Source organism: Panthera tigris, chromosome B2, assembly GCF_018350195.1.
Source record: "Panthera tigris isolate Pti1 chromosome B2, P.tigris_Pti1_mat1.1, whole genome shotgun sequence".
Classification (NCBI taxonomy): domain Eukaryota; kingdom Metazoa; phylum Chordata; class Mammalia; order Carnivora; family Felidae; genus Panthera; species Panthera tigris.
The window spans coordinates 15,552,878-15,567,122 of NC_056664.1; the positions used below are offsets into that span (position 1 = coordinate 15,552,878).

Sequence of the window (14,245 nt, forward strand, 5' to 3'; positions counted from 1 at the left end):
AATGTGCACAGTGTCTCATTGGCTGCGGGACAAAGCAGGTGCTGCCTCCAGGGGGCGGGCAGGGTGGGGCTGGAAGGTAGTTGCGGGCCCTCCAAGCTCTACCGCAGAGCCGTGACCTGTGTCTCCACAGCACCCTCAGAGATCGGGTTCCTCAAATGACTCAGAACCCAGAAAGCAAGGTTTAGAAGAATTTGTTTGAGAGTGTTTTCTTACACCACGAAAACATCTCTTGAGTAACCATCAGAACAAACTTAGAAAGAAAGAAAGAAAGAAAGAAAGAAAGAAAGAAAGAAAGAAAGAAAGAAAGAAAGAAATTTTGAGAAAGAAAGAAAGAGAAAGAGAGAAAGAGAGAAAGAGAGAAAGAAAGAAATAAAGAAAAAAAGAAAGAAAGAAAGGAAGAAAGAAAAAGAAAAACACGTTTAGGAAAACCAAGTTCCAGAATACAGAGGAAAAAAATAAAAGTTCACACGAAGGAGAAGTTCATTTCTGAGAAGTTTTGAAAACTGAAATGATCAACCTGTTTGAATGCGGTCAGGCAGTTCTTTCATTTGGCTGTTTGAACAGGATGAGGAGGAGAGGGGCGGCTAGAACCAAAGGGGAGCATGCGAACAATGTTTTCTGCTCTGGTCCCTGGATCTAAGCCTCTAAGGCTTACCAGACAAAAGTAACGGTCTCTAAGATCTGAAGGTCTTTCTAGATGGCAACAAAAAGCCAATGTGAGGCCCTGCCCGCAGTCTCCCAGGGATCTGGGCAAGCAAGTAGGAGCTGGTGCCTTCTGGAAGCCAGAGGTGAGCTGGGGATTTTAGACCTCCTCTTTCTAAACCCCCTGCCCTTGCTGAGAGAATTATTTTCTGAGACCTGAATAATCCCCCAGAGAGTGGTAGCTTTTTTTTTTTTTTTAATTTTTTATTTAAAAAAAATTTTAATGTTTTATTTATTTTTGAGACAGAGAGAGACAGAGAATGAGCAGGGGAGGGACAGAAAGAGAGGAAGACACAGAATCTGAAGCAGGCTCCAGGCTCCGAGCGGTCAGCACAGAGCCCGACGCGGGGCTCGAACTCACAAACTGGGAGATCATGACCTGAGCCGAAGTCGGATGCTTAACCGACTGAGCCACTCAGACGCCCCAAGCGGTAGCTTCTTTGTTTGGGGGCAGGTTGGAGGCCACTGAACAGCAAGTAAATGGCACTGAGATTGGTTCCTCCAGAAAACACAGATCCGTGTTATGTGTGTGTATGTGTGTGGGTGAAGCAACAGAGGGGCAAGGACACACCCTTACCTGCCTTTCCACTTTAGGAATAAATGGACACCTGCTTTTCTTTGTCTCCAACAACGGAAAGGTTACAATGGATCAGGTGTCCGATTGGGACAGAAAGGTAGAGACAGCACACAGGCCAAACGTACCCCCCCCCCCCAACCCTGGAAATCATCTGAGAAAGTTCTCTTTCATTTTATGGCATATTTAGCTTCAAAACCGTGAAGGGCATTCTTGGTTAGAAAACTACATATACACGAATTCCTAGAGACCTAGCGGGTATGTGAGGTGTGGGCAGCAATGAGGAATGCCAACCTTGAAAAGAACACCTGCTGAGAGCTGGGGAGGCAGCAAGGCCGGGAGCAGGGCGGGCAGGATGTCCACAGAGGCAGATATGGCAGGGACAGGTTCTCTGCAGGGGCTGCGGGCCACACGCCTGCCCCCACAGCAACTCAACAGCTCTCGGCAGCAAACCCTTCAAAACCCAGCGAGTCTCAAGGCCACAGTGGGGGGGGGGGGGTGGGTAGAAAAGATCAAGCACATTTGAGTTTGGTCTAAGTGGAAATATCCAGCTGCTCAAACAGGCTTCACGTGGCTGGCGTGTGTGTGTGTGTGTGTGTGTGTGCGTGCACGTGCATGCATACACGCGCGTGCACATGCCATGACATTCCCAGGAAACCGTGCAATAGCACGTTATTTCTCCTTTCTAGAAAGTAGAAGCGGATGTGTGCGTGGGGAGAAAGGGTCATGAGTGAAACTAAAAACAGTATTTGTTGCCCATCTTAGACAGGTGCTGGTGGCAGCAGTAATAAAGATGGGGCAGATGTGGGCAGAGGGGGTTTGTTTTTTAATTGTTTAAGATCTCCCGCCAAATGCAGTCCCTGAGATGTTTGTGTGTTTTCGTTTTACGCTGGTGGGACGCCAAGTGGATTCCCTCGCTCTACTCAAGAATCCCTGTGTCCTGAACCGAACAAGGGGCTCGTTCATGGTCTCTGGCCACAGCCAGGGTGACGGGCGAGTTTCTCTTGGGTGAGAGCATTCGGCAGGCAGGCCGTGGGCCAGCTGTAGAAATCCCGAGAGGGGACAGGAAGCCTTCTCCCTGAGAAATGCCTTCCTAGACTTTGCATTTCATGTTCAAAGCAGGGTGGGGGGGTGGGGTGGGGAGCCAGCTGCAACAGAAGGTCATGGTTTCGAGCCCCCGCCTTCCAGCGGCTGTCTGCCTCCCTTTTAGCCATCAGTGTAGAAATTTGTGGGTTCTCAGCCCATTTGGGTTGGAAGGTGACCCTAACCCTGCTCGGAATCATTGAGTGGCTTTGCTTGCCCTCATCTCGCAGCTTCTCTGACTTTACAGCCCACGAAAGGGAAGGTGGCCCTTGCAGCCCGTGAGCTTTGGGTGGGCCTAGTGAACCCGAATCTGCCTTCTCTGTGGGGACGCTGCCTTGGCTGTTGTAACACGCGAGGAGGGTCAAGCATCAACCGGCAGAGCGGTTCGCAGTCATTCCCACACGGGCACGAGGGACAAAGCTGGCGGCCCACGGATGAACGAATAACCGAAGCCACCGCAAGACATCAGCGACCGCCACGGGCTCAGTCACTTACGTTTTAGAATGTTCCTCTGCTCCAATTCCTCCGCGGTCGGCCTCTGGCTCAGCCGCCTACGGAAAAAATCCAGGAAAAGTTTTTGGACCATATCATATCCTCCTTGGGTCATTAATCTCTTCAGCCCTCGTAGATGCATGAGACAGAGTGAGCGGCCGGAGGTCCCGTTCCATCCTGTGCTCTGAAAGACCGGCTCTTACTACTACCTCATCCTCAGTTCCTCAATTTCAACCCCAGGAAAGGCACCGTGCGTCACGTCATGCCAGGCTGACCCTCCTCCTTCCTCCCGTCATCGGCCCCTGCCCCGCCCTGCTCCTCTGGGGCCTCTAGGCAAGTGGACTCTTCTCTTCACAGAGGTCCCTTTCTCTCCTGTGGCCTCTGCCTTTCTTCCCCAACCCCCCAGGCTAGAGCTTGCTTCTTGCCATGTTTGTGCAGATCCAGTTAGACCATAAAGAGGGTCATGGCCCCGGGGTGATGCAAGAGAGCATGTCTTGTCTGCAAAGAACAATAGACGGTCTTCTTGTCCCCACCCGTCACCACCAGGGCCGCCTTAGACATGGAATGACGAGCGAGCAGGAACAGAAATGACTCTCCTGTCGCCGGCACGGAACTGAGCCATAACAAGGGAACCATCACAGCAAGGGCATGAACTCTGCCACGATGCGGCAATGGAGGGCGGGGACAGACCATGGTGGCCCCACGAGGTGATAGAAGGCGCCAGAAAGTGGGAAGGGTGCCACACGGGAGAACTACAAGCTGGCACGGGCGTAAAAGATTCCAGGAATGAGTCACACAAACAGCGGGCCTCACCATCCACAGAGATGTTTGTGCGTTTTTGTTTTGAAGCTTTTGGAAGTTGGTTAACCAACCACCCGGCAAAGTTCAGCCTCCTGCTTCACCCATGGGATGAGGTGTGTGTGAGATGAGAAAACTGTAGAAGGAGTCCGAGGCTCCTCGGAGTCCTGCACTGTGACCTAAGGGGTGGAAAGGGGCGCTCTCCTGCTGCTTCTCCAAATATCGGCGACCAAGTGTCTCTAGTTGGCAAGGTGTTTACAACCATGGGATCTCCAGAGACACCCAGCGTGAAAATATAAAGTCCGCGGAGTTAGTGAGTGCAAATATCTCAAATGCAATGCTTGAGGTCACCTGTAATTCTCCTCATTGCCCTGGGCCAAGCAATGGATCCTGTGAAGCCCCAATGTCATCACCGTATATGCTATAGGTAGGGAATGGGCTTTGATACCAGAGAAAGGATTTCTGGTCAGCTGTCTGTAAAATCTACAGCACCCTGGAAACTGCTGGAAATTGTATTCCAAAGCATTTTTAAGTTTATTAGAACGTCTTCCCTTTCATTAGTCATTTTCTTTTCGAAATGCCCCATTAAGGCGCTATTTATTCCCACTGATAAGGACCAGCTGTATATATGGAAATCTGCAATATCGGAGGCTCTAAATTTGGACTCCGTAGTCTCGAAGCCTTTCCTAAAATAGCATTCTCAGACCTCCGGAGGAAACTATGTCATCGGTCTGGAATGCAGACCCCACTTGGCATGAGCTTCTTGGAAGCTCTGCCTTACCTTTCCCTTTCTCCTCCCCCAGAATCCTTGGCTCATCGGTAAGGGGTGTGCAGCCACCTTTATGGGACCACTTGCTAGAACCCAGGCTCTGAATGAAGCTAGGGCTTTGGGGTCAGTATGTTTCGAACAAGCCCCAGATTCAAGGTGGAGGTTGCATCCCAGGAGTCAGGCCAACGTTTTAGAAGCTCATGCCCAGAAGCGCCTGCAGAAAGTTCCGCCATTGGCTTATGCTGAGAAGCCCATCGATTTCTGTTGCTAGACCCATCGCCTGGTTCTGTGCTGGCTTTTTCGTTCTTGTGTTTCCTATGGGTCACATTTGGAGGGGACGAAACAATGAGTGAACTGCAACCAGAGCAAATTCTGTTAACGAGGCAGCCTTTAGTCAAAGATACATGCTCTCGAATGAGGCCCTGTATATATGTTTCATTTCCTTGAAAGGGTCTGAGAACATCGAGGCTAATCCTAGCCATAAAATGCAGCTAAGCCCTCCCGAAGGACATGTGCTATATAATTAGCTATCTTGGCTTTGAAAATGAGACTGGGGGGCGGGGGTGGAGGCCTGCGTGGCTCAGTCCGTTGAGCGTCCGACTCTTGACTGTGGCTCAGGTCGTGATCTCATGGTTCATGGGATCGAGCCGCCCCACAATGGGTTCCAGGCTGACACTGAGCACAGCCTGCTCGGGATTCTCTTCCCCTCACTCTCGGCCCCTCCCCTGCACACGCTCTCACTCTCTCAAAAATAAATAAGCTATAAAAAAAATGAGATTGGGGAGGAAAATGATCCTGTGGCTTTGTGAGGATAAGGCATAGAACAGCTCAGGAGGTCAAGGATCTGGGTTCTAGCCGTGGCTCGGCTCTGAACCGACTTGCTGTGGACAAGGTATTGGACTCCACTCCATTCTTTTCCCTGCAAAGAATAAATAGCAATTTAAGAGGCTAAGGCTGACTTAATGCCTATTATGTGCAGGAATGGTTCTTAGAAGCAGCTGCCATATTCTCAGCCCCATCCAAATGTAAATTCATTTATTCATTATTTATTGAGGGCCAGTTCTGTGCTAGGTTCTGTGTTAGGCACTGGATGAGTAAAGACAGATCAAGGCCTTGCCTCTGGGGGAAACAGTCATTAATCAAATAGTCACGGGAGTAAGTATGGAATGTGACTGTGGTGAGAGCTTCCGACAGGAGGCACCGGGGCAGGGCCTCTGGCATCTGACCCGATTGGGTCGGGAGAGGGGTCCCGGGGGGGGAAGTGACATCGCGCCCTAATCTGAAGAACAGAGGAAGCCAGTTTGCCGGGGTGGAGAGCAAGGGGAAGAAGGAAGGCGGGCGAGGCCGTGTGGCCCAGGGAAGCTGTGTTCAGGGTTCTGATCTTTTCTCAAGGAGCCAACAGGAAGCCGCGAAGGGTTTACGTTTTAGATAAAGTGGGTCACATTTCAGCTTTACAACACATCTCCTTGGCTGTCCTATGGAGAAGGGGCTGGGGGTGGGGCGGGGGGGGGGGGAGCAAAAGGCAGTTGGGAAAGAGGCCCTGGGAGGCTAGTGGCCACCTGCTGGGGGAGGACGGTCACCCAGGCTGGGCTGTGGCGGCTGAGGCGCTCGCGCTTAGGAAGCCAAGTTGACAATCCACGGAGACGGAGTCTAGATGGACAGGGTGGGGAGAAGCAGGTGTGTGGGGGGGAGATCCGTCTGTCCATCTATCTTAGGTTTCGTGACGTAACACAACTGGGTGGATGGTAATGCCGTTTGCTGAGATGGGAACACTGGAAGGGAGGCGGGGCTTTGTGGAGGAGGACAGGAAGGGTGGAAGGCAGCCACGAGTTTGAGTTTGGATCTGCTGAGTCAGAATGCTTCTGTACCACCCAAGTGGCAAGGTCAAGTAGGCGGCGGCGTGCACTGAGCTCAGTGGGGAGGAGAGGTCTGGGCCACCGACAGAGACCCGTGGCTGGTCTGCACTACGGAGAATATTCGAAGCCAGGAGCATGACGGGGCATGGCCTGAGAAGGCGAGAGGCCGTGGGCCGGAACCTCACAGAATCCCACCATTTACGGTGCAGACCGAGCCAGATGAACCCGCCAGGGGTCAGAGAAGGGCAGTGCGTGAGGGCGGGAGAAGACGGAGGATGTCCCAACCCCGGGAGCGAGGGGGGAAGACGCGCCCGGCCAACAGAGGGAGGTGAGGCTGGAAAGGCTGGTGAGGCTAGAAAAGCACAGGGTGCAGGCCGTTAGCAAGCTCGCCTGGCGCTCTTTTAGGGAGCGCAGGGGACGGAGGCCAGGCTGCAGCGGGTTGAGAACGGGGGTGAGAAAACGGACGAGTATGGGCGACTCCTCCCCAAGCCTGGCTGGACAAGAGAGGGTGCAGGTGCAGGGGGCGCCGGTGAGGCTCACACCGTTTCCTGGAAAGACTCCAGACGAGGTGGTGCTGGTGAGAAGCTGCCTATGGAGGGAGGGAGAGGGTTCAGCTGGTAGTGTCGGAGCCCCGAGGAGGCAGGAGGGGTTGGGGTCCGGGGACAGAGAAGGAAGGCCTTACTTCTCACATGCGGGAGGGATGGCTCTTTACCGTGACAGAGCAGGACGGGGTGTGCTGTACGTAGGAGGGTCAGTTTGGTATCAGAATTCAGGAAGTTCCCAACGGATGGCTCTCACGCACTGTGCAACACAAGTACGTTGATCAGCATAAACTATTCTCTATCCTTGACAGATCTGTCTTTGCACAGAGCCAAGTTCATAAACCAAAGGGACGATAAAGCTCCAGCTTCAGAATTCTCGCGACCAGCATCTTAGGGAAGGACCCAGGGCAGCCCGGCATGGTCCATGTAAGGCAGCCACCTGCTTGGCTCCTTTCGAGATCTACCTTGTGCAGAAAGAGTGGTTACTAGAAAGCCAGACGGCAGAGCACAATTACTGTATGAATGAAGCGGTCAGTTTTATGAGTGATCCCAAGCTGCTGACGACTCCAGAATAAGGACAGAGGTGTGGGGCGCCTGAGTGGCTCAGTCAGTTAAGCCTCCGACTCTTGGTTTCAGCTCACAGTTTGTGAGATCGAGCCCCGCGTCAGGCTCCATCCAGCGCAGAGGCTGCTTGGGATTCTCTCTTTCTCCCTCTCTCTCTCTCTCTGTGTCCCTCCTCCACTCACACATTTGCTGTCTCTCAAAACAAAGAAAGAAGACGACCAAGGTGCTTTCTGAATGCGCTGTATCTTACCCCTGATTCGATGGTACAATTTAATTATATTTGATTTAAACTCCCATTAACACTTGGGATGAGCACAGGGTGCTGTATGGAAACCAATTTGACAATAAATGTCATATTAAAAAAAAAATAAACACATTAACTTTAAAAAGTCGTTCCTGACTAGGTATTCAGACACGGCCATTTATATGCTAGATGGTAAGAGAAACATTCTTGGGAGATAAACTTTTATATAAAGTGAACTATCCAAAAGTAGAAGTTTAAAATGTGTGCGCAAGTGACCTGTTTAAATCGCTTTGCTGTTACATGTATGGCCCTGGTTTACAAGACAGCTCTGACCTGCAAAATTGTTTGCACTCCTCAGATGATTTCTTCTTTACCACGGTCCACAGCGAAACGATCTGCATTGGCCACAAACCGAAAAGTCACGGAGTTCCTGTTTAAATGCCACACGCCATCAATGGCCACACGCCAGCCCCCTATCTAAGCCTTCTATTTAAGAATGGATTTTGTGTATTATCAGTGCGAGAGACTCTATGCTGGTGACCACAAGAAACAACCAAATGAACGAAGGCTCTTCTTTCTGCGTGAAAAGACTGTGAAAAACAAGCCCGAAGCTCATGGCAACGTGGGATTTGCCTCGGAATAAGGGGACGCTAGAGAATGAAGTGTCCAGACGCTTTAAATGTATGCAGAGCAGGGGAGGCTGTCTCCCCAGAGAAGTGACGAAACCCCGGTAGGTTGGGCTGCTCTGGCTCTCGATGGGGACAGGGATTTGTTCTGCCGCATGGAGCTAGTGAGCCAGCTGCTGGCATCAGAACGGCAAGGTCAAGGCTCTCATTACCATTTGCAACTGCTTATTGTTTGGATGGCTCTGATTTTTTTTTTTTAATTTTTAATGTTTATTTTTGACACGGGGTCTGGAGAGGGAGAGGGAGAGGGAGAGGAAGAGGGAGAGGGAGAGGGAGAGGGAGAGGGAGAGGGAGAGGGAGAGGGACAGGGAGAGGGAGAGGGACAGGGAGTGAGAGTGAGAGTGAGAGAGTGAGAGAGTGAGAGAGTGAGAGAGAGACAAAATCCGAAGCAGGCTCCAAGCTCTGAGCCATCAGCACAGAGCCCAATGTGGGGCTTGAACTCACGGACTGCGAGATCGTGACCTGGTGACCTGAGCTGAAGTTGATCTGACCGAGCCACCCAGGTGCCCCAAGGGCCTTGTTTTTTTTTAAAGTTGGCATCTCTGATGCTCTATCTGCATTTCGGGGGGGAAAAAGAAAAGCAGAAACTTTGGTTTTTGGCATCTCAGGCCCAGGGGGAGGGAACTGCCCTTCCGAACAGAGGGGAAGAGAAAATGACCGGGAAGGACTTGGGTTTCCCAACTGGTGCCCCGGATGGGAAATGGAGTGAGTGGAGACAGACAGGCATGATGGGGCCAGGGAAGGGGGAGAAGCACTGAAGTATGGCCCCTCCTTTGGAATCTTTCCAGAGAACACGCCCGTTCCCTGTGGGCTGGGCGTCTGTCTGGCCTTGGTCACTGCTACACCCCCAGTTCTTAGGAGACCACGGCCAACATAATAGGTGCTCATTTAGTACTTACTTAGCCGCACACGCTCATTGGATGATCCCATCAACACTCAAGACTTCACTTGGCATCTACATGCTGATGACTCTGCCGTCTATACCTCCAGTAGTAGTTTTGAGTTCCAGATGGCCTTTCTAATTTATACTCCTATAGGTGGTCAAACTCAGGAGGTCCAAAACGAATTAATCCATCTTTCCCTTCTGTCCTCATGGTTTTGCGTCTCCTCCCCCCCACCCCATCCCGGTGAAGTGCCCCAGCCAGGAAACTAGGAATTGTCTTCGCTCGGCTTCACCCTCAACAGCCAGTCCACCACCAGGTCCAAATGGTCCCCCGTCCCAGCCCACCACAGCCACCAGCACCTCTCCTGGTTGCTATGGCCCGTCCAACTCGGGTCCTCTTTCCCCGGGGAAACACGGTCACCCCACTCCCTGCTTGAGAACTACACATGCCCGCCCAGTGCCTGCAGTGGGGAGTCAAAACACCAGGTCCTATGAGAATCTTCCTGATCTGGCCACTTGCCAAGAACCCCGCGACCCCATCCTTCGGACAGAACTGTGTTTTCCTGGTTTCCTCTCGATATGCATGCCCTTCCTTATAGCTAAGCATTTCTCTTTGGCTAACTGATGCTAATCCCCAAGATCACAGCTTCAATCTTACACTTCACTTACTCTGGTCACTACTACCCTTTCGGTGAAGGCACCTCGACAGGGTGTGACAACAGTCCTGGATCTCCCTCGTGCTGGTGCTTGGCCCCAGGGCTTGAGCTCCGCGAGGCTGGGCCGTCCTGCACCCTCACCACCCGGGGCCGCTGCATGGGGCCCCACACTTGGGCTCTAATGCCCTTCTGCCATTTTGAAATTTTCAGCAATTAAAAAAAAATACTTATTTTGAGAGACAGTGTGAGCAGGGGAGGGGCAGAGAGAGAGGGAGAGAAAGAATTCCAAGCAGGCTCTGCACTGTCAGCTCAGATCCCGATGCCGGGCTCGATCCCATAAACCGTGAGATCATGACCTGAGCCGAAATCAAGAGTCGGACGTGTAACCGACTGAGCCACCCAGGCGCCCCTGACATTTTCAGTAATTTTTGAATGAGGAGACCTTCCTTGGCTCACCATGGCATGCACAATGCCAACAGAGTCTGGTGACTGGATATACTCTACACTTGGGAAATCAGTAAGTGAACGCTGCCCATGACTGTCTCTTGTCTGTAGCCTTTCCCTCTCTTCTAGTTCTTTCCCGAGGCCCAGCACGTGTGTTTTCCATTAGAAATCATACAGATTCCCCTCCTGGCACCCTGCTCCTCCCCCAGGGAGTCTCCATCTCCAGCCCGCTCTGGGCTTCCAGACCTTTCCAAAGAGTGGTTCAAGCGTGAGGGGACACTAAGTCATCACCATCAGTCCACACCATTCTATCGCCCTGGTTCTCCACCCGGACGGTTTTGCCTCCGGGGTACTTCCGGCCACATCTGCGGCCACTCGGGTTGTCACGACCGGGGAGGCCCATGTTGGCATCTAGCTCGGGGTCCTACCATGCACACGCCTACCCCTCACAACGCAAAACCAGCCGGGCCGAGCGACGACGGCGATGAGGTTCAGAAACCCTGCTCTCCCGAATCAGGAAAGAGCTCTTGTCCAGGTCCCTGAGGATGGATCTCCCAGATCCAGTGGCCTTTACGGAGCCCTCATTTGACCGGACCTTTCTCTACCACGCGGCACCTCTAGTGAACAGCTACTTCTCGAAGCTCTTTCTCTGCTGGGTTTTCAAGGGCTCTCACTACTTCTCTGTCCACACCCCTAGCTCCTGCGCCTCAGCAGGTTTCACGCGTGGGGAGAGCCCCAGAAGTGGCCTCTCCTGGGGGTGGCTTCAGAAACACCACCGTGCGTGCCAGTGATGAGCGTGGGTCTGTCACCTAACAGGCGGGGGGACCTCGGAAGAGCCGGACTTCTCTCCACGCCTCAGCCTTTCGTGCCTGCGTGGCCTCCTCGGAGCCTCCCAGCAGATCTAACGGCTCCCCCTGCTGGGCTCCCCCCGTCCGGATCCTGGCCTCACCCCTATCCACCCACTGACGCGACCACCTTTTCAAGTACACGGGGAATTCTTCGCGGGCACAAATGATGTCTTATTTATCTCTGTGTTTCTAGACTTAGTGCAGCTCCTGGCACACGGGAGGGGCTCCACAGATCTTGGGTGATTCAATTAATGAATAATAATCCGTCCCGGGAGTTGTGCGTTGTACGTTGAGGTGCCCCTACCACTGAAGAGGTTCCTCTGGGCAAAGTGAACAGCAATTCCGCTTTTATGCCTTAGAACTGCGCCCTGCTACCCCTTCTGTCGATCACTGCTCCGTGCACCCAACTCCTTCCAGGAATTTCAGTCAATGATTTTCAATTTTCTTCTTCTTCCTCACTCTCCTCAGGCTACTCACAGGTAGCCTGCCTACAGCACGGGAAAGAGCCCAGAGAGGAGAAAATGGACTGGGGTCCAGAGCCTGCCTCCTGGCCTGCCTCCAACGTTAACCAGAAGGGCACGTCGTGTCGCAGTACCTCTGCGCCGAGTTTCGCTGTCTGACAAGTGGCCATAACCACAAGCCAGCCTGCTGGCCACCCAGGGGGGCCGAGAGGCCCGGGTGAGAATGGGAGGCAAACGTCCCTTTTATTTATTTTTTTATTTTAAAAAAAATTTTTTTTTCAACGTTTTTTATTTATTTTTGGGACAGAGAGAGACAGAGCATGAACGGGGGAGGGGCAGAGAGAGAGGGAGACACAGAATCGGAAACAGGCTCCAGGCTCCGAGCCATCAGCCCAGAGCCTGACGCGGGGCTCGAACTCACAGACCGCGAGATCGTGACCTGGCTGAAGTCGGACACCCAACCGACTGCGCCACCCAGGCGCCCCTGCAAACGTCCCTTTTAAAAGTAACTATAAACCATGACATTTTGTTTTTGGTAACTTGAGAAACGTCTCTGACCTCAAGCAGATACACAGGTCTCTCTCAAGAAAGACGGGCGGGCACCTGGGTAGCTCAGTCGGTTCAGCGTCCAACTCTTGATTTCGACTCAGGTCATGATCTCACGGTTTGTGAGTCTGAGTCCCGCACCGGGCTCTGTGCTGACGGTGTGGAAACTGCTTGGAATTCTACTGCCCCCCTCTCGGCCCTCCACTCCCCTGCTGCTCGGTTTCTCTCTCTCTCTCACTCTCTCTCTCTCTAAATAAACTCTCAGAAAAAAAGAAAAAAAAGAAAGAAAAAAATGTTTTTGGCTTTACCCCCCTGGAGGCTGTGGCCCCAGTGTGAGGCCCCACGGCTAAGCTCAGGTATTGTGAGTTGCAAACCAGAGAAAACACTGAAATAATGCTGATTGTGTGGAGTTGAATTCAGGTTGGAAAAGACAAGGGCTTTTGCTACACATCAAACCCGTTTTATAAGCAAGAGTTACAAAAACTGACGGCCTAGGGATGCCTAGCTGGCTCAGTCAGTAGAGCATGAGACTCTTGATCTCGGGGTTGTGAGTTTGAGCCCCATGGTGGGTACAGAGGTTACTGAAAAAAATAAAAATCTTCAAAAACAAAGACCCAAGAGCCTCCACAGCGAATGCTTTCAGTATTAATTGGCATGTTCAGGCATAAACCCAACGTTAGCAATCAGGAAGACTTCACTTTTGAAAAGGTGTCTGAGTTGTTTACAAGAGAAATTAAGACCGTTAATGGAGTCAACCAGAGACTATGCTCATTTCAACATGGCCTTCTCTACGGGAAGAGTCAATCAAAACAAATCCTGAGACAATATGATATCAAAAGATAAGGAATGTGGAAATGAAAACAAGTCCACGATCCCACCACGTTGAAGTGACTAAGGCGATCCGGTCACCTTTAGCTTCATCTTATCTGTCCATCATCTATCCATCCATCTGTCATGCATCAGTGAGTCGATCTGACTGTCCATCCGTTACGTAGCAGACATTGATCTAGGCCTTCCATTAGCTAGCCTGAGAAGCAGTCTACCGCTTTCTTGGTCCTTATGGAAGGTGCAGCAGTAATCTACGTGAACCACACTGAAAACCAGGCTCATCTCATTAGTCACCACTGGTTGTTTGACAGAAATGGCCAGCAGCTCTGTGTTGAGGATTCTGATGCCTGCCCGCATCTTCATTATTAGTCCTGCTGTATATAAATCTTCCCCAGGTTATCGTAATTCATGAACCATACGTTTCCTGGTGGAAAGATGGATGGAGAGCTTCCTGTTTGAGACACTGAGGAAAACCAGTGGAGAAGGAGACACCTGCTTTGTCACACATATCCACTGTGGTGGATCAAGAGAATGTGAGATAATAGTACCTTTATTAGATAATCATCGTGCCATTTCTCTTTAAAGGTAGAGGCTCAACATGGGTACGGTGCTCCAACCAAGAGGAATAAGCCAAGAAAAACAATCAGATGACATACATACAATAGTCCCATGTCATACAAACATATAATCTCCCATCTTTACAAATTATCCCAATGGTTTCTGGGAGTCCCCACTTAGTTTTTTTTTTTTTTTTTTTAAGGTTTAGTTTTGAGAGAGAGAGACAGAGCATGAGCCAGGAAGGGGCAGAGAGAGAGGGAGACACAGAATCTGAAGCAGGCTCTAGGCTCTGAGCTGTCAGCACAAATCCCGATGCAGGGCTCGAGCTCAGGAACCATGAGATCATGACCTGAGCCGAAGTTGGACGTTTAAACAACTGTGCCACCCAGGTGAACCCTGTTTTTGTTTTTTTATTATTAATCCAGGTTTCTGGTTTCTTTAAAAAAATTTTTTTTAAAGTTTATTTTGCGAGAGAGAGAGAGAGAGAAAGTATGCAAGCAGGGGAGGAGCAGAGTGAGAGAGAGAGAGAGACAGAGAATCCCAAGCAGGCTCCAACTGCCTGCACAGAGCCCAATGTGGGGCTCCAACTCACAAACTACAAGATCATGACCTGAGCCGAAACCAAGAGTCAGACACTTAACCAACTCAGCCACCCAGGTACCACCCCCGCGCTTAGTTTTTAACATGTCCTGCCATTATCAGATAGCATTG

General features: G+C 51.4%; 1 protein-coding gene and 1 long non-coding RNA gene across 4 annotated transcripts in view; one reads left to right on the forward strand and one right to left on the reverse strand.

Moving 5' to 3' along the window:
• Positions 1-14,245, reverse strand: part of PHACTR1 (phosphatase and actin regulator 1) — a 554,037-nt gene that overhangs the window by 10,749 nt on the left and 529,043 nt on the right. For all 3 annotated transcript variants that reach the window (XM_042985704.1, XM_042985705.1, XM_042985703.1), the window contains one exon: positions 2,855-2,910. In XM_042985704.1, coding sequence (XP_042841638.1) covers positions 2,855-2,910 — 56 coding nt within the window. The remainder of the gene's footprint in view (positions 1-2,854; positions 2,911-14,245) is intronic.
• Positions 345-8,478, forward strand: LOC122238555. The gene is made up of 2 exons (XR_006217482.1): positions 345-788; positions 7,983-8,478. It is a non-coding gene; the product is annotated as an uncharacterized LOC122238555 (long non-coding RNA).